This window comes from Acomys minous (genome assembly GCF_964271855.1).
Source record: "Acomys minous genome assembly, chromosome: 6".
Classification (NCBI taxonomy): Eukaryota; Metazoa; Chordata; class Mammalia; order Rodentia; family Muridae; genus Acomys; species Acomys minous.
Window position 1 is genome coordinate 118482941 of NC_140487.1, and position 27986 is coordinate 118510926.

The window sequence follows — 27986 nt, forward strand, 5'->3', positions numbered from 1 at the left end:
ACAACAACAACAACAACAACAACAACAAAAAACGAGGCTAAAGCCTGTTCCACCCCACCCAAGTGGGTAGTAAAGTGAGGACCTCATGCATGCTAAGGCAAGTGCTCTACCACTGAGCTCTACTTCCTTTCTGTGCATAGCTGGTTGTTTTGGATTGAACTCCTGCCCTAGAGCCAATAGAACAATCCAGATTCATGTTATTTTTTTAAAGCAAGATGAAGTCAGATGAGAGTGGTAAATGCCAAATCCCAACATGGTATATCTCCTTTGCTTTGAGTCGACTGATCGCCTTTGAATTTCTTGTTGCTGCTCTCCCCAGACTTCCTCAGGTGCTCATCTGAGTGTGCAGCGTACTTTATGGTTGCTGGATGCTACGGTTGGGAATCAAGTGTAATATTGTTTTATTTTTATAATTTTTTATTTCATTTTATTTTATTCTGGCATATTCCAAAGTGGATTTTTGGTTGAGTCTGTTCCGGTTCCGGTTTGAATCATAGATACCTCTGTTGGGGTCAAAGCTGTGCCATCCCTGAGGCATCTGTCAAACAAGGAATAACTATATCCCTGTCGGGAATGTGGCAGGGATAAATAACATAAGGCGTGTCAAGTGCCTATCACAGTGCTCAATTACTTGTAAGACGTGAAAGATGAGTGGTACGAAACTGTGAGAGAGCCGAGGACTAGAAGCCTGTGGGAGGTGCTGTGGAGGGAAGGTGAGGAGGCGGAGATGGAAGTCTGGTCTTAGTTCGATTAAGGCAGTGAGTAGTAAGAAACATCAGGCGGAGAGAAGAGAGTAGGGGGCGAGGATGGGATCTGAGGTGTCATTAGCTGCAGCGGACTGGGTCTCGGAAAAAAAAAAACCCCAAAACCAAACCAACCAAACAAACAAACAAAAAGAAGAAAGCCAAGGGGCCTGAAAGATGTGGGGCAGACCTATAGACATGGTTTTATTTTCCCTTCCCTCCTGTGACCCTTAGAGAGTGTGCAGAAGTAGGGTCACTGTGAATTTTGGTAGAGCAACTGCCACACGAGGGAAAAAAGTACGATGGGCGCTAAGCCGAAACAGGAAGATGGTGTAAGGTAGCCAGTAAGGCAACCACCAGGGAGGCCGGGCGGAGCTTCAGAGACGCGGGGTAGGACGGAAGGTCACGCGGGTGGCCTAAGGGGCGGAGCAATGTTGCGTTGAATGCGTGTTAAAGGCGGGGCGAGAGGGCAGGAGCCGGATTTGAGAGCTAGGCGAGGGGCGTGACAGAATAGCGCCGTAGGGAAACTGGGTGTGTGTGGGGCCTGAGTACTGGGCCAGGGAGGGACGGAGTAGCAAGATGGGGCGGGTCCTAGAGGCGGTGAGGAGAGAAAAGAGCAGTGGAGTGGGACGGGGGACGGCTTGAGGAACACGGTAAGGCCAAGGTGTTGGCCTAGGAGACGGAGAAGGGCCCGTCGTAGGGGAGGATCGTTATTATGTGGCGGGTGAAGTGAGATGACAGGCCGTGGCTTGAGTGCAGGGCCAAGGGGCGTGACGGAGCAGGACATCTTAGGGCATGGCGAAAGGCCGGGGCGGGGCCCGAGAATCGAGGGTGGAGGTTGAGGCGGGGTGGTGGTGGGGTTGGCAGTGACGTTAGGTGGGCGTGGGAGCTGTGAAGTGGATGGGGAGGCGGAGGCGAGTGGACCCGGTGACTGCTGACCAGAGTGGTATCCCTTGATTAGGCGATGTGGGGGCGTGGCGCGGGGGCGTGGTCGGGACCCGAGGGCCGGAAGCGGACGGAACCCGGGGTCCCGCAATCGGCTCGCCATGGAGGAGGCGGACCGGCAGCTCCTGCGACGAAACCGTCTGCGCCTGGTGGGCGAGCTGCAAGTCGCCGAGCTCTGGGACGCTCTGCTGAGTCGAGAGCTCTTCACGCGCGACATGATCGAGGATATTCAGGTGGGCCCTGCCCCCGTTGTGTACCCCGCTTTTCTCGCGGCGCGGGTAGGGACTGGGAGGCTTCGCCACCACCGAGTTTCTGCCCCCCCTCCCGCCTTGTACCGTGTGCAACCCACGCCCTAGGAAACCATGGTGAGGGGACTCCATTTTCAAAACCTTCCAGTATCTAGCCTCTGAGTCCTCCAGAAGGATAAACAGAAACCCAAGCACCTCTTTTTCGGAGTGTTTGCTTAAGTGACTCTGTAACCCGCACCCTCTTAGTACTTCCGTTTCTTTTGAGAAAGGAGGCGTGTATTTCTCCTTTTAGTATAAGGGTCCTAGAGTAGATACCTTGGGGCATCTTGGTGACCAGTGCAGTTTAGCCTTGCAGTGGCTTGTTGTGTCAGTCACCTTCCCTCTTTGAACCTCAGTTTCCCGGGCTGTGAAGCGGAACAGTGGTCATCCTTTCTTAGGACGAGTGAAATAACGGATGTGAAGCGTTTCGGTGTTGGACACAGCACCAGGGCCCAGCATACCCTGTCTGTTTTGGCTGAGACTTTATATATCAAGTGCTTGCTTTATAAATGTGTTTGAAAAAGAAGGGATTTGAGGTAGGTAACAGAAGAATAAAATCAAACATTTAATTTATAAAAACCCCATACTTTAGCATCTTTGTTCTAGTTGACCCCCCCGCCCCCCCCCCCCCACCAGAGATCTGAAAAGGGAACATTTCTTACTGAGAGGCTACGAGTGGCAGGCCCTGGGGGACTGCCTAGAAGGCTGTCTTCGGCGTCTGTATTGTCATCCAGGAACCTGGTCTGGTCCAGTGAAGGAGAAATAGAAGTAAGCAGTCTAGAGTCACGTGATTAGTAATAACAAAAGCATCTCAGGAGCACTTTCTGAGAGGCCCACAGTGATCTAGGGAAGTGGTTTAAAGGTAAAGTCCTAGCCTTCAGGGCACATTAAGAGGCCTCACAGCTGAACTGCCCAAGGGCACCAGCAACCTCTGTCTTGTTTCCTTTTCCAGCTAAGTGTGGTCAGAGCAGTGTTCCAGCCCAGCGTTGGCCTTGGCAAACTGTTTGAAAGGAGGCTGGTTCCAGGGGTTGTAGCACATAGCTGAACTCCCAGCGTTACAGAGGGAGAGGCAGGAGGATCAGGTGTTCAAGGCCACCCTTGGCTATATACTGAGTTTGAGGCCAGCTTGGTTACATGAGACCCAGTCTTCAGAAACCAAGGGCTAGAGATCTGCCTCAATGGGTAAGAGTGTTGGCTGCTGTTCTTTTTTTTTGTTTTTTTGTTTTGTTTTTTGTTTTTTCGAGACAGGGTTTCTCTGTGTATCCTTGGCTGTCCTGGACTCACTTTGTAGACCAGGCTGGCCTCGAACTCATAGCAATCCGCCTGCCTCTGCCTCCCAAGTGCTGGGATTAAAGGCGTGCGCCACCACCGCCCCGCTTGGCTGTTGTTCTTGCAGAGGACTTGGTTTCAGTTTTCAGTGTCCCACATGGCGGCTCACAACTGTCTGTGACTTCAGTTCCAGGGGATTTGACACCCTCTTCTGGCCTCCTTAGGCAGCCAGCACATAGTAGGCACACACATAACACACCCAGATACACACACGTATATATGCGTATTAGTAAGTATTTAAAAGCAAAGCCAAAGCAAGAGACCAGATGTATAATCTGCTTGGTAGAATGCCAGTCCAGCATGCACGAATCCCTGAGTCCAGTCCCCAGTGCTCCGTAAACCAGGCATGGTGACTCAGGAGGCAGCAGATCAGAAGTTCAAAGGTCATTCCCAGCTAAGTAGGACATTGAAGGTCAATTTGGCTACTTGAGAACTTTTTCCTCCTTCAAATAAATATAAAAGCTTTCCTCCCATACAAAACAAAACCAATTTTCCCCCGAAAAGAAGGTGGAAATCTTGGGTTTGGTTTTGTTTTGGTTTTGGTTTTGGTTTTTCAAGACAGCTTTCTCTGGGTAGCCCTGGCTGCCCTGGATTCACTTTGTAGACCAGGCTGGCCTTGAACTCATAGCGATCCACTAGCCTCGGCTTCCCAAGTACTGGGATTAAAGGAGTGTGCTAGCACGCCCAGCTGGAAATCTTGATTTCTATGTTCAATTCCCTTATGTTAATGTTAGTAACAAATTTAGAAAATTTTAAGTACCTTGTGTAAACTACTGGCTACCATCTCGTTACTTTTATTAGGGCTAATTAGCACTTAGCACAGTGCCGGACACACAGTAGGTGTCTCTGAAGATAGATAGGCAAAGGCTGCAGAGCGGTGTGCATTCCGTGCACTTCCAGGTTTGTTTTTTGCCCACCTGCCCCAGGCTTATGCTCAGTGAGAAGTGGGAGATAGGGTGAGAGGCGAGGAAATGCCTCTGGATAATGAGTGTCTGGTTTTTCTATCCAAACAGCGGGCAGGCTGTGGGTCTCGGCGGGATCAGGCCAGGCAGCTGGTCACAGATCTTGAGACCCGAGGGAGGCAGGCCCTTCCTCTCTTCATCTCCTGCTTAGAGGACACAGGCCAAGGCGCCCTGGCTTCATTCTTGCGAACCAGTCGGCAAGCAACCGAGCAGGATCCGGAGGCTGTTAAACCCCTAGATCACCTGGTACCTGTGGTCCTGGGACCAATAGGACTCACACCAAAGGAGCAGAGAGTACTGAAGCTGGAGCCATCGCAGCCTGCCGTGGGAAACCTCTCCCCAGTGGTGCTGGGGCCCGAAGAGCTCTGGCCTGCTCGCCTCAGGCCAGAGGTTCTCAGACCAGAAACACCCAGGCCAGTGGACATCAGTGCTGGTGGAGCTCATCATGTCTGTGAGTATTGAATACTTGGTGGGTTAGGTGTAATCATGAGGCTATTGGGGTGTGCCTCTGGGTACAACTTGGGTTGAGATTCAGAATTTAATTCCAATGTTTGTCTTCATGAATGCTCATAGGAGATGAGTGGACGATTCCAATCAGTCTATAGGAGATGTGACAGCACATAAGAAAAGCAAGAGTCTGTTCTGGATGCTCCCTGCTTCTCTGAGTGTTTCCAGAAGGAGCTGTTGTTGCCCAGGCTTTGCCTTTGGGGTTCTGGTGGGTGACTGAAATCACCCACGCCTGACAGGAGGAGTGGGGAAGCTGTTTGTCAGAGCTCTGCCCTGCACACATATATGCTGCACCAATCGCATTCCTACATCCCCGCAGCCCTGCAAAGCAGATGCTGTTAGATTCAGCCCTGTCAGCAAGGAATCAAAGCCCCAGCGAGGTGAAATGGTTTGCTGTGTACATACTGAAATGTACACACCCCAGGTGTGCATGTATACAGGTTGTCACCATCCACACTGTCACAGGACATTCTAGTAGCCTAGGAGACCTTGTCTTTATTTAGTCAGTAGCCACTTCTGCAATTGAGACAATTGCTGTTCTGGTTTCATCGACATGTGTCACTTTTGCTGGTCTTTGTGCATCAGTGAAAAGAATATCCTACCTTAGGGGCTGGAGAGGTGGCTCAGCGGTTAAGAGCACTGGCTACTCCTCCAGAGGTCATGAGTTCAATTCCCAGCAAACCACATGGTGGCTCCCAACCATCTGTAATGGAATCTAGATCCTTCTTCTGGTGTGCATGAAGACAGAGCACTCATATTCGTAAAATAAATAAATCTTTAAAAAAAAGAAAACCAACCCTACCTTAGGAGCTCTGTTGAGTCTGGCATCTTTCAGATCTGCATTTCACTCGTGGTGTTCTCCTCTTCGGTCTCTCTTGTGCATTGCTAGGTGGCTGCAGCCCCTGTTCTGAAGAACCTGAAGTTATTTATATTCTCTCCTTCCCTCTCTCCCTCTCTCCTTCCCTCCCTCCTTCCTTCCCTCCTTCTTCCTCTCCCTCTCTCTCTCTGTGTACTATGTTTGTGCAGATGCACGTTGATGCACATGCATGTTGATGTACATGCATGTTGGTGCACATGCATGTTGAAGTCAGTAGGTCAGAGGACAGTCTTGAGTATCATTCTTCAGAAGACCTCCAACTTGCTTTTCTTTTATTTAAAAAGTATTCGTTTTATGTGGTGTGTGTGTGTGTGTGTGTGTGTGAGAGAGAGAGAGAGAGAGAGAGAGAGAGAGAGAGAGAGAGAGAGAGAGAGCGAGCTTGAGTGTTTTGTGTGTACTACGTGAGTGCAGAAACACACAGAAGTCAGAAGACAATGGCGGGTCCTCCTGAAAGTAGATCACAGGTGGCGGTTGTGACCCCCATAAGGGCCTGGGAACTGTCAGCAGTAATCTCCTTCAAACACTGGGCCTTCTCTTCTACTTTCCCTCTTTGGTTTTTGAGATAGTGTCTCTCCCTGGTGGAACTCACTGATAGTCTAGGCTGGCTAGTGAGCCCCAGGGATCCATTGCCTGCCTGTCGGTGCCTGTGCAGTATGGGAGTTATGTGCCAACATGCTTGGGCTTTCTAGGTGGGTCCTGGGGATGGAAATCAGGTCCTCATCTTGCATGACAAGCATTTAACATGCTTATGTTGAGAAACACGTGGGTTATTCTTTGAGAGTTTACCTTTATCCTATTGTTAAAATTGCGTGTGGGTATATGCACATGAGTGCAGTGCCATTGTAGTCCAGAAGGGGGCATCAGAGTCCCCGCTGCTGGAGTTACAGATTTGTCAGGGCAGGCACACAAGGCATGAACCTGGAGTGGAAACTTGTGAAGAGGCCATGAAGGAATGCTTTCCGTGGTTTGCTCAGCCTGCTTTCTTACTCAGCTTGGGACCACCTGCCCAGGCATGGCACTGATCACTGCGGGCTGGGCCCTGTGGGTCACTACAGACTTGCCTGCAGGCCAGCCTCATGGAAGCATTTCTTACTGAGAGTTCCTCGTTTTGACTCTAGCTTGTATCAAGCTGACATAAAACTAGCCCAGACCCTGTAACTTTTGACATCCATTAAAGCAGAGAAGCTGCATTGTTTGACTTTTACTGTGTGTGTGTGTGTGTGCGCACACACACACGTACACTCCTCATTGCACATGTGTGGAGGCAGAGGACAACCTCGGGCGTTGGTCCTCCCTTACACTTTGTGGCAGGATCTCTTGTTTGTCACTCCACAAGTCAGATGAGCTGCCCTGTAAGCGTCTTAGGGTTCTCTTGCTTCTGCCCCCATCTCGATGTAGGAGTGCTCGGATCACAGGTGCATGTCACTGAGTCCTGTGCGATTCTGAGGATCCAGATGCAGGTCCTCCCAATTGCATGTCATGTGCTTTACCCACAAGCCAACTCCTTAGCTCCTCACAAGGGATTTTTAAAATTTTATTTTTAAATAATTTATTCAGATTACATTCCAATTGTTTTCCCATCACTTGTATCTTACTGTTCCCCCGCCCCCTTTCGCCCTATGCCCCGCCCCCACACCTCTGACAGAAGGGGACCTCTTCCCCCACCATATGACCACAGCCTATAAGGTCTCATCCGGATAGCCTGCTTTCCCTTCTTCTGAGTGCTGTTAGGCCTCCACACCAAGGGGAAGTGGTCAAATTGGAGATACCAGAGTTCATGTCAGAGGCAGCCCCCGCTCTCCCCATAACCCTGGAGAATGAGCTATCCATTGGCTAGATCTGAACCAGGGGTCTAGATTTACTGCATGCATTGACCTTGGTTGGTCCAGCAGTTTTTGCAGGCCCCCTGGGTCTAGATCTGCCAACCTTGATGATCTTCTTGTGGGCTCAGAAGGGATTTGATGTCCCGTCTTTGTGAATATTTATTCCTAGTAGCAGCACAGGTCTAAGGATAGAAATATGTATGTATATGTATATGTTTATGTATTGCATGCACTTCTGCTGCCCACAGAGGCCACATAGGTTGCCACATCCCCTGGAACTGGATGATTATGAACTGCAGTGTGTTTGCTGGGAACCGAACCTGGATCCTTTGCAAGAACAGCCAGTGCTCTTCTCTGCTGAGCCATCATCTCTCTACCCCTCACCCCCACTTCTTTTACTCCCTTCTGCTGTGGAGTTTCCTATGAACAGAATCCTATGGTCTGTGTTTCAGTGGCTGGCTTCTTTGCTTTTCCCATAGCCGTTTGCTGTCTGGTTTACCTGGGGCAGTGTGTATTGCTAGCTGGCTCTTTAGGATGGCTCCCTGGATGGTTGGATCATAGTTGGAGGCTTTTCTTTTGTTTTGTTTTAAGATTTATTTGTTATTATGTATACAGTGCTCTGTACATGCTCTTCCTGCATGTACACCTGCAGGCTAGAAAGAGGGCATCACACCACATTATAGATGGTTGTGAGCCACCATGTGGTTTCTGGGAATGGAACTCAGGACCTCTGGAGGAGCAGTCAGTGCTCCTAACCTCTGAGCCATCTCTCTAGCCTCTGATGGATTTGAATAAGCCCTTGGTGAGCATTCTCAGCCAACACTTTTCAAGAGTGTAAGGGTGTGTTTGACATTGTTGGCAACTTTTAGACACTTCTCTGTGGGGCTGCGCCACTTGACTCTCTGTCCCAAAGTCCCTGCTTCTCTCTGTTGTTGGAGCTGTCTTCATAGCTCCTTGACCTTTCCCCACTGAACCCCAACACCCACGTTTCTTCTTTCCTCTGTTTTCCCAGGTGCTCCAGAGATGATTAGGGGACATGCAGATATGGTGAGTCTCGTGTGATTGGAGTTTGTCCTTCCCCCAAGCCCTTCCCTGTGGCCGAGCTAGGAGCCTGAAGGAGCTCTGCCTGGCTGTGAAGTGCGGTTGCAGTCATCATTCTCCATGGCTCCTGACCCCAGCTGGAACACTCTGTCCCATCCTGCCCATCTGCCCCTGTAAAATCAGAGCTCAAACCTAAAGAAGAGCTACAGCCTCTGCGGTGTCCCTCCAGGGCAAATCACTCAGGCTGCTCCTTTCATGTATATACTCTGTGGCTCCCCTGTGCTGCCCTATGTTCCATGCTGGGGACAAGACCACTTGCCCTGCAGAGCCCTCTGCTGGGGACAGTAGTCAGGCAGAGAAGTGTTTAGATAAACAGGCTATGGAAGTTCAAGGGGCCTGAACTGGGTGAAAGTTGCCACCCCAGATCAGAGTGTGGGCCCTGGCCTGAGAATGCTGTGATAGCACCTACCACATGATGCTCAGTTGAGCCCTTAAGGCAGCACCACCAAGTGGTGTGGTATTTAAAATCCCTTTGGGTGAATGTGCCTGGGTTAGTTGGGATTTTTTGTCTGGTTGGTTTTTTTGAGGCAGGCTTTCTCTGTATAGCCTTGGCTGCTCTGGACTCTCTTTGTAGAACAGGCTAGTCTCAAACTCAGAGAGAGCTGCATGCCTATGTCTTCCAACTGCTGAGATTAAAGGTGGGAGCCACCACACCCAGCTAGGAATGATTATTTTATGTATGTGGGTGTTCTAAGTACATGTATGTCTGTGCACCACATGTGTGCAATGCCCATAGAAGCCAGAAGAAGGAACTGACTTCTGGAACTGGAGTTACAGACAGCTGTGAGCCACCATGCAGCACTGGGAACTTGAACCTGAGACCTCTGCAAGAGCAGCCAGCACTCTTAATTGCTGCACCATCACTCCAGCCCCCTAATTTATTATTTTATTATTTTATTTTTTTGCTTGTTTGTTTTGTTTTTCTGAGACAGGGTTTCTCTCTTATACAGGGCCCTGGCTGTCCTGGACTCTCTTTGTAGACTAGGCTGGCCTCGAACTCACAGAGATCCACCTGCCTTTGCCTCCCGAGTGCTTGGATTAAAGGCATGCACCACCCACTTCCAGCTTTTTTTTTTTTTTTTTTTTTTTTGAGATGAGAGTTTAGTGTTTTTAGCCCAAGGTGCCCTAGAACTCAAAATGAAGCCTCAAATTCACTCTGAATGTACAACATTCTTCCTCCTCAACTTCCCTGGTGTTGGGATGACATGGGTTTTTTTGGTTTGTTTGTTTGTTTTTGTTTTGGGTTTTGTTGTGTTCCTTTGAGACAAAGTCTGTCTGTGTAGACCAGGTTTGAACACAGAGGTCTGCCTGCCTTTGCTTTTCACGTGCAGGGACTGGAGCTGTGTGCTAGGATCATTTGTGGAAGCCACCTAGCTGGGTTAGAAATTTTCATCCCTGAATGCTAAAATGGCATTCGGTTCTCTTTGGCGTCGGGCACACACTTGGCACTTGTCTCGGTGCTCCTGCAGGTTTCCTCACTGGAATGTTGGGTAGGGACCCCACTGCTCCCTCAGTGGGAAGGAAGACTCCATGTCCTGTGCAGGCTGAGATCCAGGCATCTCAGCCCTTCCTAAGGAGTACACTGAGGCCCCCCCTTCCCCGCCCCCTCCCACGACATTGGAAACCCATCATTGCACAGGCGTATATCCTGGATTCGGACCCCTGTGGCCACTGCCTCATTATCAACAATGTGAACTTCTGCCCTTCCTCGGGGCTCAGCATGCGCACTGGCTCCAACATGGACTGCGAGAAGCTTCAGCACCGCTTCCGCCGGCTGCACTTCATGGTGGAGGTGAAGCATGACCTGACTGCCAAGGTACAGTCGCTGTCCAATGAGAGACTCCCCAGACAAGCCTCTGTGCCCCTAGGACTATGGAGGTGACACGGGTAACTGGTTATAGAGTCAAGAATCAGACTTTGAGAGAGGGTCTGAGGACTGGGTTTCTCAGTGCCTGCCAGCTGACCTCTTATGTCTCGGTTTCTCTGTTTAGAAGCAAGAGTAATTGTTCTCATAGAGTTATTGTAGGGATTAAACGGCAGGGACCCAGCATGGCACCTTAGCCTCCAAATGGTGCCAGTGTGTTGATGTGTCCATCACAGCTTTGGCACTGGGAGCAGGGTGCTGTGTCACTGCCTTTGGCTGGATCCTGCAGGTCAGACCTCCACTGATGCCCCTGCCTTAACTGTAGCCTTCCCTTGTAGAAAATGGTTGCGGCTTTGGTGGAGATGGCGCACCGGGACCACCGTGCCCTGGACTGCTTTGTGGTGGTTATTCTTTCTCATGGCTGCCAGGTAGGAGCCCCTCTCTCCTCTCCCAGTCCTTAACAAGCTCCTTGACAAGGTAGTCTGGTCCCTTCTGTGACCGTGGCATCCTTAGCTTTGGAGAGAAAGAGGCAAGGCCTGTCTTTCTCTGGCTGTGTCTCTATGGCCCTGTGGTCCTCTAAAGAGTTGCATCTGTGGATAGGAGGTGGATGGGAAGCCCTGCCCAGCCTGGGAAGTGAAGTAATAAAACCTGTCCAAATGCAGCAGTCCTGGTTCTCCACCTTTGATGTGTTCCTTGGGGGTGTGGTCCAGGGCGTTTACTATTGGGTGGGACACAGGACACGGGGATCCATCTGGTGCTTGGCTACTAATGTACTAATTCATCGTGGCTAGGCCCTACCACTCTTCAGGTCTCAGATTATTTTTTATTTATTTAATTATTTATTTAGTTTTGGTTTTTCGAGACAGAGTTCCTCTGTGTAGCCTTGACTGTCCTGGACTCCCTTTTAGACCAGGCTGGCCTTGAACTCACAGCAACCCACCTGCCTCTGCCTCCCAAGTATTGGTATTAAAGGCGTGTGCCCGGCAGATCCTTCATCTTTTAAAATGAGGAATTGGGGCTAGTGAGATGGCGCAACAGATAAAGATGCTTGTTGCAAGCCTGGCCACCTGGAGCCTCCATGGTGTAGAGAGAGAACTGACTCCCACAAGCTGTTCTCTGACCCCCACATGCATGGGGGGCACCCATATGCACGTGCACACAACAAGAACAAGAAGACAAACGCTGCACTGTGTTTAGCTGCTGTGGAGGGGCTGGGGGCCTGAAGGCTGACTTTGGAGGTCTCGGTCTGGCAATCAGCGTTTTGTACAAGTCTATGGGTGATGCTGACGCTGGCGTATGGGAACACCTGTCTAGGTCCAGCTGGCCTGCACTCTGGGGCTCCTTGGCTCTGGTAGTTAAATGAGTCTAGGCCCCTTGGATTAGATGCTGACTAGCCTATCTCAGTCAACCCAGTGTCCGTGCCTTGGGCCTTCTAAACATGGAGCTCCACACACAAAGCCTTGGGACAGGCCTCTGGATTTCTATCCAGAATCTTTTGTAATCAAGGCACCTTGTCTTCCAGGCCAGCCATCTCCAGTTCCCGGGTGCCGTCTATGGCACAGATGGATGCTCTGTGCCCATTGAGAAAATTGTGAACATTTTCAATGGGACCGGCTGCCCCAGCCTGGGAGGAAAGCCAAAGTTGTTCTTTATCCAGGCCTGTGGTGGCGGTAAGTGACACCCAAGCCTCCTTGCAAGCACAGCTGGCAGAGAAGGAACCACTGCCCACTTCCTTCCCCACATAGCCCCTCAGTGTCTCCGCCATCGCTGGTGTAGAGCCGGACTCCAACCTCACCACCACAGGCCTAGCAGCAGCTGAGGAGTTTGATGCAGTGATGACTTCAGCCCCAGAGTTTGAGTAAAAAGAAAGCAGGGCAGGAGGTGCAGAGACAGCTCCATCTGTAAAGTGCTTGCTATGAAAAAACGTGAGGCTCTGGAGTCTGAGCCAGGCACAGCGAGGGCTGACCCGTAATCCCTTTGCTGGGGAGGTGGGGACAGGCTTGCTGGCCGGCTAGTCCAGTGCCACACTGGTGACCTGGGTCAGTGTCTCTAAAAACAAGGTGAGGAAGACATCTAATATCAACCTGTGTTCCCCATATGTATGTGCACAGATATGCACTCACATACACATGCTAGCATTAACACACACACACACACACTCACACACACACTCTCACACACACACTTTCACACACACTCTCCACACACATACACACACTCTCTCACACGCTCTCACACACACAAACACACACACACACACACACACACACACACACACACACACACACACACACCAAAGGAGAGAGTAAAAAACCTGATAGTTTTCCTTGGCACCATTCCCCTGGCCTCTGCCATCTAGTTAAGTCCCGGGGAGAGTGCACTGAGCACATCCTGGCACTTGGGAAGCAGAGGCAAATGATCTCTTTTGAGTCCAAGGTCAGCCTGTCTCCATAGAGAGTTCCAGGACAGCCAGGGCTGCACCGTGAGACCCTGTCTCAAAACAAAACAACTGCACCCACCATCTCCAGCTTCAGTTTACTTCTGGTATTGGCCGAGCTCACAAGTGAAGCCTCCAGTGAGGCCTGTCCCTTTTCTGAAGTACTGTGTGCTTTAGTGACATTAGATGTCTGTTTTTGCATCCTGCAGAGCAGAAAGACCATGGCTTTGAGGTGGCTCACACATCCTCTCAAGGCAGGGCCTTGGACAGTGACTCTGAACCAGATGCTGTCCCATACCAGGAAGGCCCAAGGACCTTCGACCAGCTGGATGCCGTGTCAAGTTTACCCACCCCTAGTGACATCCTTGTGTCCTATTCCACTTTCCCAGGTGAGCTAGTCTGTGCACCCACCCGTAACCCAGAGGTACCTATACCCTAAGGTCTTATTTCTGCAGGGCACAGTCTGTAGGGTCCTCAGCAAGTCACTTCACTTCTCCTAGGGCCCCCTCAGGGTGAGGCAGGCAAGGCTTGCAGATTAGCATGCAGACTAAGAACAGTAATCCTGGTTGGGGTTGTCTTGGAGACTAAACAGGGGAGGGGGCTGGCACTTCCTCAGCACAGTGCCTGGCACACGGTGGTAAGGTGCATCCTCCAACCCTCTTGAGACCCCTCAACTTCTTAAAACATTGGTTTTCATGCTGAGAAAGCCAATCAGGTGGTGTTGAAGTGATGAGCAGCGGGGAGCCACGGGATGGGGCTGCCCTTGCCACGTGTCTAGCTGCCGCCTGCACATTCATTCCACCAAGGAGTGCGCCACCGTGCTCTGTGGCGGCGTTCAGCCTTCCTCCTCCTGCAGGCTTTGTCTCCTGGAGAGACAAGAAGAGTGGCTCCTGGTACATCGAGACCCTGGATGGCGTCCTGGAGCAGTGGGCTGGCTCTGAAGACTTACAGTCCCTCCTTCTCAGGGTGAGCCCTTCTTCCTGAGGGCAGAGAGCCCCAGAGCGCAGGGCAGCAGGCCCTAGCCAGATGCAAAGGCTGATGCAAAATGCCACCTTCCCCTGCCTACTTAGAGGCAGACAGCCAGTTCCCGAATGAGACTGATCTTAAGTGCCAGGTGGGGTAGCTCAGTGGAGAAAACATGGTACCCTGAAGCCTGGCTGTGTGCTTCTCCCTGAACCCCTGTGTAATCCTCCCAACATGCTCTCTTTTTAGAAAGGGTCTCATGTAACCCAGGCTGGCCTAGAACCTGTTATGTAGTAGGTAATGACCTTGAACTTTCGATCCTCCCGCCTCTACTTCCCGAGTGTTGGGATTACAGGTGTTGGTCACTAAGCCCAGTTTATGCAGCACTGGGGGGCAACTGAGCTACATCGGCTGCCCCGTGGCATTGTGATTCTGTCTAGTGTGTCCCCTTCCTGGAGGCTTCAGTGAGAATGAACAGTGAGGGGGCATGGTAGTGTCTTGTTCCACTCTACCTCACAGGACACTTGCTCCCCATGAGGGGCTTTCCACTCTTCTGCTTAGGTGCATGCCCCGGGGCTATAGGAGTCGCTTCTGATCCTGAGCTGGGGCCTCTACAGAGCAGGGGACAGCCAGGGCCAAGCAAGACACATAGGTCTCTGGATCATCTTCCCCATCTTCGTCGCCCCCAACCTTTCAGTCTGATTAGAATTATAAGTTTTTGCATTGGAAGATTTGACCAGGTGGTAGTGGTGCACTCCTTTAATCCCAGCACTTGGGAGGCAGAGGCAGGAGGATCTCCAAGTCCAAGTCCAGCCTGCTCTACAGAGTGAGTCCAGGACAGCCAGGGCTACACAGAGAAACCCTGTGTCAAAAAACCAAAAGCCAAAAACAAAACAAAAACACCCAAGAAACAACCCTTGAGTTTTCCTTTCTTTGACAGTAGCTGAGGTGTTTCTTTTATAACCCACCTCAGGAGGTTGTAGGTGGAGTCACCCTCAAATGGTCCCTTCAGCGGCCCCCTCCTTAGGGCCCCTTCTCAGCCCTCGCCTCAGTCAAGGACACTGAGCTCACAGATTCCCCCGTGGTTCTGTTTTGCAGGTCTCCAACGCTGTTTCAGAGAAAGGCATTTATAAGCAGATCCCTGGATGTTTTAACTTTCTCCGGAAAAAACTGTTTTTTAAAACTTAACGAGGCTTGGAGCTGCTCACTGCCTCATTCTTCTCCTCAAAACCTTCATGGCCTGGAGGTGGCTGAGGCCAGAACCGACCTGCAAAGCAAGGGGTTTGTAACTAAGGCAGGCTGCACTCCCTGTTGGTGGCAGACAGGCGGCTCTGGTGGGAGACAGGCTGTGGCTGCCCCCTGGCCTTTTCATCTGTGGTTAGGGACTGTGACCTGTGACCCCCAGGTCCTCTCTAGGGCTTCTCCCACTGCACTGCTGATGTGGGGTTGCATAATCCTGTCATAGGACTGTCCTGTGTGTTGTGGTGTTTTGAGCCATCTCTGGTCTCTACCTGCCAGCTGCCAGGAGCACCCCTCCCAAGTTCTGCCAACCAGAAATGTCTTCAGACATAGTCACATGTGTCCTGGGGGACATAACGGCCTCACTGGAGGACCATCATCCACAGTGGTCAGTGTTGACATACCAGCATCTCTCCTTCCTAGACCCACAGTCCGGCTGGCCCAGTATGACTACCTGGATCTTTGTGTCTTATTGAAGTTTCCAGAAAGGTTCATTTTTCCTTTAGCACATTACTCTTAAAAAATAAATCATAGGCAAGAGGAGTGTTGTCCCTATTCCTACCCTATTTTTTTCCCCTACCCTATTCTTCCCTCCAGAGGAGACTTGCTTTTTTCGGATCATTTCTCCCTGTCTTCTAAGATCCCTGCCTGAGCCCCGAGGCTGACTGTGGTGGGAGCCAGGAGTCCCCACAGATCACGTTTTACCCCACTGGAGACACTGGACGGAGCTCGTCTGTTCTGAGTCTTCCGGTGTCTTCCTGGCCACGTGAAGCTGGTCCCCAGAAGGCAGTGCCAGCAATAGTGAGGGACTGGACCTCCCTGGAGAAGGTGCTGTCCCCAGCTCTTTAAAGCTCTCCCGACTTATACTTATTTTTCTTTTTTTTCTGATTCCATCTGGTCTTTGCTTTGTGAACATCCCCTTGAGCTTAGATGGTAGGGGTGCCAAACCTTGTTTGTCTATATTTGAGCTGGGTTCTGACTTTGTAGCCCAGACTGACCTCAAAATCCCCATCCTGCTGCCTCCTGAGCACTGGGATTACAGCACGTCCACCACCCCAGTTCCTTCACAGACTTCATTCTCAGGACCCTGAGGTTAGGGTGTCTGGTTAATAAAACAGACTCATACCAGGATGTGATTTACATAGTCACTTGATTTTTATTTTTTTATTTTTTGTTTTTCAAGACAGGGTTTCTCTGTGTAGCCTTGGCTGTCCTAGAACTCACGTTGTAGACCAGGCTGGCCTCGAACTCAGAGATCCGCCTGCCTCTGCCTCCCAAGTGCCACCACGCCCGGCTCATATAATTACTTCATTGCTGTTTTCCTTCTGCGACATCTCTGAGGTGACAGTCCTGGAGACATCTTTGGTTAGTTCCTTGCAATCACCTGCAGGACACACAGCAGACAGCGAAGAGGTTAACCTGATGGCTGAGCACTTAGTTCAGTGCCACTCAGGAAAAAAAGAGGTATGGTCGTAGCTTTCCCTTCCCGCCTGGAGTCCTGCTTGGGCTTCAGCCAGGAGGCCACCAATCTCTAACGATGACATGTCAAATGTACAGATGAGTGTGGCTTTTGATGTAACTTGTTTGTTTTTTCTGAGAAAGGGTCTCACTTTGTAGCTCTGTCTGTCCTGGAACTCATTATGTAGACCAGACTGGCCCTGAACTCACAGAGATCTGCCTGTCTTTGCCTTCTGAGTGCTGGCATTAAAGGCTACTATGTCAGGCTAATTTCTTAAAATTACTATTTGAGACAATAACATAGTATATTGGGGGTGGGGGCTGTCACTTGCTTTTCAAGACCAGTTAGCAGGATCAAGTACTTTCTTGGGTGTGTGTTTTGGTGCTGGTTCACTACACCTGCTCCTACATAATAGCCCTTGGAGACTGGGATTTCTCATAGTCCAGGATGCTCTCAAAGTTACTATGTAGCCAAGGATGACCTTGAATCCCTGACCCTCCGACCTCCACCTGTGCTGGGAGTCCCTGTGAATTTTAACAGTCTCTATAACCCAGCGGAGCTGCTGAGTTCTGTAACACAAGCACTGAGCTCAAAGTCCAAGGATCTGGGTCCCAGGCTGCTCATATGTAGCCCACGCTGACCTTAACACAACTCTCCTGCCTCTGGTTTCCAAATAATGGGCATTACACGCACCGCCATGCCTGGCAATAGAGGATTTTTGTTTGTTTGTTTTGTGTTTCTGTCTTATGTGCATACAAGGCCCAGAAGAGCACGAAGATTAATATTAACAGTGATTACCTCTGTAGAGTGGGAACAAAGGTTAGAATAAGGAGATCTTCATGGCTTATGCGATATACACTCCTATGTTCCTTTTATAAGCAGTTATTTTTAATAAAGAAATGTATTCCCTTCTGAACAGAGCAATAAAGCTGTGATTGCTGAAGGCTCCTGTGTCGGCATTGCCAGTTTTTAATGGACATTTGCTTAAAGGATGAAATGCCTCAGGCTTCTCCAGCCCCTTGGGGTTGCCTTTTGTTGGCAGCTTGCTAGCCTTGGCTCATCACCTCCAGCTGTCTAGGCAGGTGCTCCCAGGCACCCTCAGGGTTGCAGCTGCTTGTGACTCAGGCTGCAGGCATGTGCACGCAGGCGCGCACACGCACACTGTGGACTTGGACCCCCTCCCCCCATAGCTCCTCTACAGCTGCCTGGGCAGCCTTCTCCGGGGACAGCTAACTACTCAGTTACTCTTCCCCATTCTGCTGCACTGGCTGCTGGCTTCTGCCGAGGTAGCCTGCAAGCTGGGCTTTCCCTTTTGGTCTTCCTGACTCTCACCCCCTCCCATCTGCCTGGCTGTGTCAGCCTGTGGCTGGGAATAGCAGGTGCTGGGACAACAAGTCATGCTTTGGGTCCCAAAGGTACTGCCAGGCTCAGCTGCATAGTGGCTAATGCAACAGCTGGGACCACAAAAGAGGATTCTAGGATGTGGCTGAGACAAAGCCCAGAAGCATCGTCCCATCTAATCATGGAGGCTCCTTTGAAATGCTCTAAGCTGGGTTTAGAGTTCTCTCAGTCAAAATTTAGTCATGGCTCCCCTCCCCAATTCACAATCATAACAAACGAAAAGGGGGGGGGGACCGTTCCAAGACCTAACTTCCCTCTTAATTTTCCTTTTTTTGTCTAACTTACTTTTAAAAAGAAGCATTTATTGTGTGTGTGTGTGTGTGTGTGTGTGTGTGTGTGTGTGTGTGTGCGCGCGCACCACAGCAGGTGTAGAAGTTGGAGAGGAAATTGGTGGGAGTCTGTTTGCTCCTACTATGTGGGTCCCAGGGTCATCAGTCACGCTTGGCACCAAGCACCTTTATCCCCCTTGGTTTTTTCTTCCAAGCCCTAACAAACTTGCTGGGATGCTCTGAGGCTGAGTCCAGTTGTGGGCTGCACAGAACCAGCAGACCCACCGCCAAATGACTGGCAAGCTGGCAGGTGTGCGTGGGCAAACTTGGAAGCAGCCTCGGGCTGGCTTTGACAGTCGTCTCCCTCAGGCACTTGCTTATAGCTGCCGGCTCACATTTGGTTTTCTAACCATCTAATTCAATTTAAGGTTCCCTGCAAATTGAACTGGAGACAATGAGACGATGCCAGCCTCCCTTCTTTGTGGGCTCTGTTGCAAGTGCCACCGTCCTTGCTGTCTGTACCTGCTGAGGAGTCTGGCTCAGTTCAAGTCCCATTTTACAGAAAAGCAAACCAAGGGGGCGGCCACACAGGAGTGGATTAAAGTACACCCTCGTGGGCAGGGTTCTCTCCCCCCCCATCCTCACCCAGGGCCTCTTGATTGTGCCAATGTCCTGCTATTCTGGCAGCTTCTCTGACTGCTGCCTGTGCCCTCAGCTGCTCTAGCTGGCTAGCATGGTCTTCCTATGTATGTCTGTCCAGCACTGGGACTGCCAGCACTGGCTACCATGCTTGGCTTTTTATGTGGGTCCTGGGGATTGAACTCGGGTCCTTGTACTTGTTAGGCCTGCATTTTTTTAAACTAACATTCCCCCTAATTATTCTTTCATCTGTTTTCTTTCTTGTTTTTCCAGACCGGGTTTCTCTCTGTAGCCCTGGCTATCCTGGAACTCACTCTGTAGACCAGGCTGGCCTTGAACTCACAGAGATCTGCCTGCCTCTGCGCCCCCACCCCCCAAGTACTGGGATTAAAGGCGTGCACCACCACTGCCTTCCCATTATTCCTTAATAATTTGTGGTTATTATAGTAAAAAAAGGAAACTGAGTTTCCAGGAGAGGTTCCTCTGGAGACCCACAGGCACAGGAAGATGAACTTAGGCCCATTTGCCCGGGAGTGGCCCAGCATTAGTTCTTTGTCCTGGGGCAGATGGGGACAGCTGGCCATGTTTATGGGTGCTGAGGGAGCACTCTTCGGGGTGACTTAAGTGCTAAAAGATGATAGAGTGGTAGGGTTCTCAACCTGGGTGTGGGCTTTGTAAATAAGTATGAACACTGACAGCCTTGGACGGTGGGGGGTCTGGGCCTATATAAGAAGAAATGAGATACACTTGGCTGACCCTGGGAACCCCTGCAGGCCTCATGGCAGACTGTGGGCTCAGAGATGGCAGCACTTCTTACCGTGTTGATCCAGTTGATGTAGTTGGAGACCCTGGTGAAGACAGACGGCTTGCGGGGGTAGTTGCAGCCCAGAGCAGAACCGAAGCTCACGATGCCATGCACCTGCCACTGGCCGTTAGATGCCTGGCAATTCAGTGGTCCGCCGGAGTCCCCCTGAGGAAGCCAGAGTTGGGCATGAAAGGAGGAAGAGGGTGCCCAATGGGGCCGGTTCCTAGCATATTTGTATTGCTCTATGAGGTCATTGTCCTCTGATACCAGACCTGTGGTCACAGAGCCTCACAGTGGGGATCTCCTGCCTCTGCCTCAGAAACACTGGCATCCAGCGCAGACGTGGATCATCATGCTGGCTTTGCTCACTTTATTTTTTTTTTCAGACAGGATCCTTCCAGGCTGAGCTAGAACATGCAACAGTCCCATACCGCCCCCCCCCCCCGCCTCACCCTTTCTAGTGTTGGGATGATAGGTATGTGCCCCAAGTTGTAGAATGCACTTTCTATGCCTCTTGTCACCCTCGCAGAAGCCTGTGAGGCCAGCATGAGTTTCTCAGGCTCACTGGAGATGGCAACTGAGTGTTCTGGGGCTGAGACTTGCCTGAGGGAGACCGTGGAGTTGGGGGAAGGTGCCTATGTAATCCAGTCACTGACTACATCTGAAGGTGTGGGGACCCCCGTCCCCCTCCGTTCTCCTCTGCAGAATCTGCCTATAGCAAGTCCTTTGGTTCTTGACACCGTCTTTAAAACGATTTCTGGGGGGCTGGAGAGATGGCTCAGAGGTTAAGAGCACTGACTGCTCTTCCAGAGGTCCTGAGTTCAATTCCGAGCAACCACATGGTGGCTCACGACCATCTATAATGTGATCTGATGCATACTGTATACATAATAAATAAATCTTTAAAAAAAAATTTCTGTAGCAGCTACCCAAGGGGCCACCTTGGGCCATTATAGTGGAATGGCAGTAACGAGAGACCTGGATGAGATCTCAGAAAAGACTAAAGACTTCCCAGCCCTTAGGCAGAGGGCACACTACAGAGCGATGGAGCTTATAACATCTTTTCTGGGGACAATAAGAACAAAGGTCAGGTTCTGAAATGTTCCAGAACAGTTTCCAAGGCTCCTCTTCCTGCCCAGGAAGGAGGGAGAAGATGGATCCTAGGACACCCCCCACCAGAGCTTCTGCCACACATCCCCACTGGGATCCCTGATCATGGATACTCACATTGCAGCTGGAGGTGATACCATCACCACCAGCACACACCATGCTGGTCTTCACGGAGCTTCCCCACCAGCTGGAACTGGAGCAGATGGCATGGTCCACAACAAGCAGGCGACCCTGCTGCAGGATGTCAGGACTGGCTCCATTGGCTGGATGAGACCAGAGAGAAGGCGTGAGTGGGCAAAGGGGCTCCCAAGTCAAGAGGAAGCAATGGGACTGCTGGTTAAGTGTGTGCCACGAAACCGTGAGGACCTGAGTTCAGATCCCCAGTGCTGGTGGAAAGAGCCAGGAGTGGCCATGGCTGTGGGGGTGTGGACAGAGACAGGAGGAAATCTGGAGCTTGTTAGCCATGCATACAAAATGGGGTGTGTCAGGGGGAGAAGAGTCACTGCTGAGTTTTCTGTCTACGCCTTTCTTTCTGGTCCACTTTACTTTCTCATACCCACAGCATTGCAGTGGAGGCATGGGCCATGTTAGTTTGCATTGTGTCCTCAGTTGATTGGTTGGTGTTCTGAGCACCTGACTCAACCTAAATCCCATGAACTCCTTCCTCTTGGATTTTGGTGTGGGCAGTGGCTACCATTTTCTTTTGCGTGGAGAGAGAAAGACGCTCTGAAGGAGGGCTTCTGGGTTCAGACAGGCTTCAAACACCTTGTTCTAGAATGTTCCTGACACCTGGCTGTGTGTCTACTCCAGAGTTAGAATTCCTCTTTTTTGCTGGGCTAGTTCCATGGGTTTCTCTTACTTTACTACAGCTGGGAGCCTTCTAGCTGGGGAAAAAAAATCTGTGGTGAAGATAGTTTTCCTCATGGCCTCATTGACATTATCAGGAACCCTGCCACGGTTGGCCAGGATAAAGTTCATTTTCACTCTGTGTGTGTCCAGAGGAATATCTGATACATAATCCTGAAAGGGATCAGGACCCATGACCTGCAGGTTGAGATCCAGTGCCAGCTACCTTGACTTTTGAGCCAGGGGCTATCAGTAGCTTAGGGCTCACCCAAATGGGTGAGGCTGGGTGGCTATTGAACCCGAGATTTCCCTGTTTCTACTTCCCTAAAGCTGAGATTATCAATTTACACAACCGCCCCTGGCTTCTTTACGTGGGTTCTGAGGATGGTGTATCCCACACTTGCAAGGCAAGCGCTCTATCAACTGAGCTATTATTGACCATCCCTGGTTGTCAATCTTTAATTGCAGTGTATGAGGCTCTCCAAGCAGGCCCAGTCCTCACAGGAATACTTACTCCTGTTTGACAGATGGGACACAGGATTTAAGACTCTTGCTCAAGACTGCTCTAATTAGCACACAATCGACACTTGGTTAACCCTTTCTAGGGGCCAAAGCATTTCATACACACTTTTGATCTTCATCACAGACTGTCCACTTTACAAATGAAGCAATAGTATTTAAGTGGCTTTCCGAAGGGCCCATCGCGAGCCATGTGTGTGTGTGTTATGATGCCTAAGCTACCTCCCTACTTTTCCCTCCCACTTTCCTCGCTTGCCAGACCTGCCTCACTCCACTCCTCTCTAGGGAAAAGGAAAATGGCCGCCACTGCAAACAGCTCTTTGTCGGGGACGGCGTCTTCTCTAGTCCCAATTCCTATTGGTTTAGCTTGAGTCAGGTGCTCATCCCTGAACCAATTACCAGTGATCAGAACGCTAACCAATCAAATGGGAGGACACAGTATCGCCGAACCTGGCGCCGCTTTAGACAGTGAGAAGAGGATCTCACCAGGGCCCTGGAGACTTTGCGGAGCTCCAGAAGCCTGATGTCACCGAATACATGCCATTCTGAGCTCTGGCCTTGTGCCATACAAAGGACACAGTGTGGTCTGTACAGCTCTCACTTCACCGTAGTGACAGGGACGACCTATGCATGGTGCATCATCGCTACTAGTTGTGGGTACTCCATGGCCTGACTTCTGCCTGCCTGCTCAGCACCTTGTCACCTATATATAGCTGCAACCCCATCCCCTCCCGCTGCTGTTCTCTGCCTCATTTTACAGAAGAGGAAGCCACCAGAGAGCCTCAGTAGTGGGCTTAAATCACACAAATAGAGCTAAGATTCGAACCCAGGCCTGCTGACTAGTCTCCACTAGCCTGCTTCTCTAAGGCAGCCAAACCCCCTAGGGCCAGAGGTGACGTCACTTCCCTTCCCTGCCAGGCCCTCCCTGGGGTTCCTCTGTTTGCTTTCACTTACTCTGCAGCCTGCCCCAGCCTGTGACATAGCAGGGGTAGTTGTTGGGGAGAATGGTGCCAGCGGGTGGGAGGCAAGCGGTCTGGATCTTGCTGCTCAGGGACACTGGGCTGGTCAGTTTGAGCAAGGCAATGTCATTCCTGGCCCAGGAGAAAAAAGGTAGGGCTGAGTTGAGTACGCCTGCCTGCCCTTTTCCAACTTTGTCATTTTTCCGTGTATAATCCCAGGCTGACCTGTAGCAGGATCTCCCACAGTCTTCGCTTCTCCCTCTGTCTGATAACTCCACCATTCCCACCTCAGACCCCAGCAACTATGGGGGTGGCTCCATCTCTAGGAAGGGAGAATGCCTTCTCTTCCCTTACAGAAGGGGTGGGTTGACCCCTCTTGATGTGGCTGCCAACCCTCCCTTCCCCCACCTCCTCGCACCAGACAGGGCAGAACATACCCATTGGCGATCTTTTGGGGGTTCCATCCCTCATGGACCACAAGCTTGGAGACCTGAACAGCCACTGAGCCGGATTCCTGGGTGGAGAGGCTGTGTCGGCCCAGCACCACACGATAGGTCTTGGAGTTGCTGTGAGGGGCAGAGGGACAGGTCAGTGACCCCCCTTTTTCCCAATCTCTGTGAGCAAGGACACCCCCAGTGCAGAATGCTCTCAAGGAAACAATCCCCTGTACAAAACCATCACTGTTTTCCCCAGGAAGGCAGGCGCTGGGCTTCTCTCTCCTCCTCATTCTCCTGGCACGAGGCCTTCAGTGTATGCCATGTATGGAGAAGGATGCTCAACATCACTGAACCACAGGAAGACTTGTGCCTCTGCCTCAGGCCAGGCACATGCTGACACTCCCTGGGCTCCTCTCCAACATGTGGATCAGACCTCTAGGGCTGAGAGTCATTCGACGATAGGGCGAACAGCTGGGTGAGCAGGGAAAGGTGTTCAGTTACCTGATGCAATGGGCAGCTGTCAGAACCCAGTTGTTGGCCACCAGGGAGCCTCCGCATGTGTGGTACCACTTTCCGGAGGAAAGGTACTGCAGCGAGACCTGGGGGTGGGGGAGTGGGGAGCACAGGCACATAAGTGGGAGGAACTGGTTTCTGAGTTCTCCAGTGGCAGAGGCAGGCAAGATGGGCGGGGCACTGGACTCAGTACTTAAGGGCACATCTCCAGACTTCAACCATTGAGATAAAAGTATTTTCCTCCCCCACCAGACAGGGTCTACTGGTGTATAGGCAAGGATGACCTAGAACCTCTGATCCTCCTGTCTTTACCTCCTGAGTGCTGGGGCTACAGATATGTGCCGCCAAACCCAGTTAAGGTAAAAGCATCTCAATGCTTTATAGAAAAAGAAATGAACACAAAAGCTGGCTGTGGTTGTACATTGCCTGTAATCACAGTGCTTGGAAGGCAGAGGCAGAGAGATCAAAGCCAGTTTTGGCTACATAGCAAGTTCCAGGATAGCCTGGCTTACATGAAACCTTGTCTCAAAGCAACAGCAAAAACTAACACAAACCCATGATAAACAAAATATTAGAAATTTCACTAAGTTGGGCATGATGATGTTGATTGTTTTGTGGCAGGATCTCACCATGTAGGCCTGTAAGATCTAGACTCAGAAAACCATACCCAACACCAAATACGTTCTATATAGGCAACATTTTTTTTTCCGAGACAGGGTTTCTCTGTGTAGCCCGAACCCCGAAAATGTTTAACACGGACACAGCAAGGGATGGTTAGAGAGCTCAGTGAGTGACCCTGACAACTTGAATTCAGTCCCCAGGGCCAGGTGGGCCCACATGGAAGGGGAGGACCGACTCCTGTAAGTGGTCCCTCCGTCATCCACTTGAGTGTCGTGGCGTAAACAAATCTCTACCCTGCAGATAAATGTTAATAAAATAAACAAAACAAAGAAAGATACACAAAAGGGTGCTGCTCTGATCTAAAATACACACAAACCTCCCAAGAGATCGAAACTTCTCCCCTGCCATGGGCAGAAAAGCCAGGACTGAACCATCGATTTTGATTTTGAAGGGTAACCAGGCAAGTCTATTGAGGAGTAAAGAAATAGCTACCTACAACATGGAGGAGACTTGAACACCAGTTGTCTTTAAGTGCTCCTTTTTTCTTTTCTTTTTTTCTATCTTTTCTTTCTTTCTTTCTTTCTTTTTTTTTTTTTTGAGATGGGTTTTTGTAATCCAAGCTGGTCTCAAATTCTTTATATAATGAAAGATGAAAGATGATCCTCCTGCCTTCACCTCCCCAGTGCTAGGATTGCATTGATGCACCACCATGTCCAAAATATTATGTGATGCTATGGATCAAGCCCAGAGATTCTCACAAATACCAACTAAGCAACATACTCAACCCCTGAATCAAATTTAAAATTTGAGTCTTCCTCAGCTCAAGGGGGTGGCTTTGGGCTGTTATACCACCATTTAGAGTCTCAGTCCCTTTATCAGAAAACTGGGGACCACTTAACCAATGCTCTCTGCATCCCTAATAATTCCAATAGAACAGAGCTCTGAACTTTAAATATTGTAACAGTCGCCATGTGACACACATCTATCAGAGCTGGGCACAAAGGCATATGACTTTAATCTCAGCACTTGAGAGGCAGAGGCAGGCAGATCACTCTTAGTTTGAGGCCAGCGTGTTCTACAGAGTGGGTCTGAGACAGCCAAGGCTACACAGTGACCCTGTCTAGAACCTCCCAAGCAAAACAAAACAAAACAAAAAAACAAGACAGAGCTGAGCACATGAGTAATTTCCCATCACTCCTGTGACCCAACAGGGCACAATTTATTATCTATCATGCCCATTTTACATGGGAGTAAACAAAGGCAGCTGTGTGCAGCAATGCCAGTGGGACTGATAACTATTTCTAGTGTGGCCTATGGAAAGAGCTTAACTATTCCACAGCAATAGTCAGTACTTAGGCTGGGAATGGTGGCACACGCCTTCAATCCCAGCACTCAGGTGGATCTCTGAGTTTGAGGCCAGCTTGGTTTACGTTGTGAGTTCCAAAATAGCCAGAGCTACATAATGAGATCCCAGCTAAATCCATCAGTCAATCAGTCAATCGACCAATCAGTCTTTCTGGGTTTTATTTATGTGAATGAATGTTTGCCTTTCTGTATATTTGTGCACTATGTGCTTTGTGTAGTGCCTGTGGAGGCCAGAAGAGGGCGCTGGATCCTCTGGAACAGGAGTGCTAGGTTGTTGTAAGCTGCTTTGTGGGTGCTGGGAACAGAATTCGGGTCCTCTGAAAGGGCAGCAAGTGCTCTTAACTGCTAAGATTTCTCTCCAGCCCCCAGGAAAGCTATTTGAGAGCATACGTACTTCAGACTTTTAAAAAACAAAGTAATTCTCGGCGGTAGTGGCACACACCTTTAATCCCAGCATTCGGGGAGGCGGAGGCAGGTGGATCTCTGTGGGTTCGAGGCCAGCTGGGTCTACAAAGCTAGTGCAGGACAGTCAAGACTACACAGAGAAACCTTGTCTCGGGAAAAAAAAAACCCGTTGCCTATATAGAACATATTTGGTGTTGGGTATGGGTTTCTGAGTCTATATCTTACAGACCTACATGGTGAGATCCTGTCCAAAAAAAAAAAAAAAAAAATCAACAGTAACAAGAACTCTTTTCTACAGGCAACTCTGCAACTGCCAAAGGTGAATTATGCCAGGTAAGAGAGTTTCTTTGTGTAGCCCTGGTTGTCCTGGAACTTGATCTGTAGACCAGGTTAGCCTTAAACCCAGAGATTTTCCTGCCTCTGCCTCCCAAGGGCTGGGATTAAAGGCACCACTGGTGAGAGATTTTCTTTGAAATATCAATTGTAAAAGCCACACATGTCCTGTGAAAGATCTAGCAATTTGTTCCTGTGCCAAATTTCAGTTTTAATATGGCTGTGATAGTATCAATGTAAGGAAACAGTTATTTTCATTGGTAACAGTGTAATTAAGAATTAATTCATGGGGGCTGGAGAGATGGCTCAGTGGTTAAGAGCTCTGCCTATTCTTCCAGAGGTCGTGGGTTCAGTTCCCAGCAACCACATGGTGGCTCGCAACCATCTATTTATACTGGGATCTGATGCCCTCTTCCAGCACACAGGTGTACATGCAGATAGAGTACTCATATACAAAGAATAAAAATAGATACATTTAAAAATATTAATTTGAATAAACAACCCTGACTAACATTTGCATAGGAGAGGTAACTGACTCGCACAGTAACCGTATGTGCCAGCAAGTGTCTAACTTTAGATCAGCAGGCTCCTCCCCCCCCCCCCCCCCCAGTCTCCTGGAGAAGTTACCTTTCCCACAGTTCTGGAACTGGCCAAGGTTGCAGGAATGTATTGTATTCGCGAAGTTGCCCACGATGCCCTCTGTGTTCCCACTAGACCCCATTTTTGCCTCCACATTAGACCCACCAGGGTGGTCGACTCACCTGCCAGGGCCAGCTGTTGGGGCTGGCCTCTTGACCCCCAACTACTCTGCTCACATCATGCTGGACCTCATAAGTGGGGTACCCGCAGCTGAGAGCTGTGAAAAAAAGAGCACAGTGTTGCTTGGGAGTGCCATCTGTGGACATACCCGAATCCCAACAGGAAACCCTTGCTTTGGGATGATTTGAGGGGTCCGTGAGTCCTAGCCTCCAATCCATGTCCTGGCTCATCTTTGAATTTGTTAGGTAACGGAGGCTGGCCTTAAAGTTGGGATGCTCTTGTCTCAGCCTCCCGAGGGCTGGGATTATAGCAGTGGGTCATCATCAAGCCCTGACCCGAGCTTCCTATTAATGAGGGCCTGGAGAGCGGACAGATGCTCTAGGAAAGGGTGAGAGGGTCCAGTCCCTAGCTTCTCCAGACAGAGGTTACCTCCAGCCACCAGTGCCAAGAGCAGCAGTGTCCTGATCAT

The 27986-nt window shown here is 50.3% G+C and overlaps 2 protein-coding genes across 4 annotated transcripts; one reads left to right on the forward strand and one right to left on the reverse strand.

The window, feature by feature from the left end:
- Nucleotides 1-1223: 1223 nt before the first annotated feature.
- On the forward strand, nucleotides 1224-17480 carry CASP9 (caspase 9). 3 transcript variants are annotated; one of them, XM_084784922.1, is made up of 10 exons: nucleotides 1224-1261; nucleotides 1705-1921; nucleotides 4318-4717; nucleotides 8486-8520; nucleotides 10214-10390; nucleotides 10777-10866; nucleotides 11961-12108; nucleotides 13085-13264; nucleotides 13732-13841; nucleotides 14937-17480. In XM_084784922.1, exons 2-10 carry the CDS (start codon nucleotides 1790-1792, stop codon nucleotides 15024-15026), a joined length of 1362 nt encoding a protein of 453 aa, XP_084641048.1. In that variant the 5' UTR covers nucleotides 1224-1261; nucleotides 1705-1789; the 3' UTR covers nucleotides 15027-17480. The 3 variants fall into 3 exon arrangements, with proteins under 3 accessions (XP_084641048.1, XP_084641047.1, XP_084641046.1); XM_084784921.1 differs by lacking the exon at nucleotides 1224-1261 and adding an exon at nucleotides 1265-1396; XM_084784920.1 differs by lacking the exon at nucleotides 1224-1261 and having other exon boundaries at nucleotides 1602-1921.
- LOC311599208 (chymotrypsin-like elastase family member 2A) lies at nucleotides 16336-27986 on the reverse strand (the record flags this gene model as incomplete). The annotated part of the gene is made up of 8 exons (XM_084784927.1): nucleotides 16336-16461; nucleotides 19663-19815; nucleotides 20878-21023; nucleotides 23080-23216; nucleotides 23522-23650; nucleotides 24023-24120; nucleotides 27520-27614; nucleotides 27947-27986. The coding sequence occupies 8 exons, from the start codon at nucleotides 27984-27986 to the stop codon at nucleotides 16444-16446; spliced, it is 816 nt and encodes a 271-aa protein (XP_084641053.1). The 3' UTR covers nucleotides 16336-16443.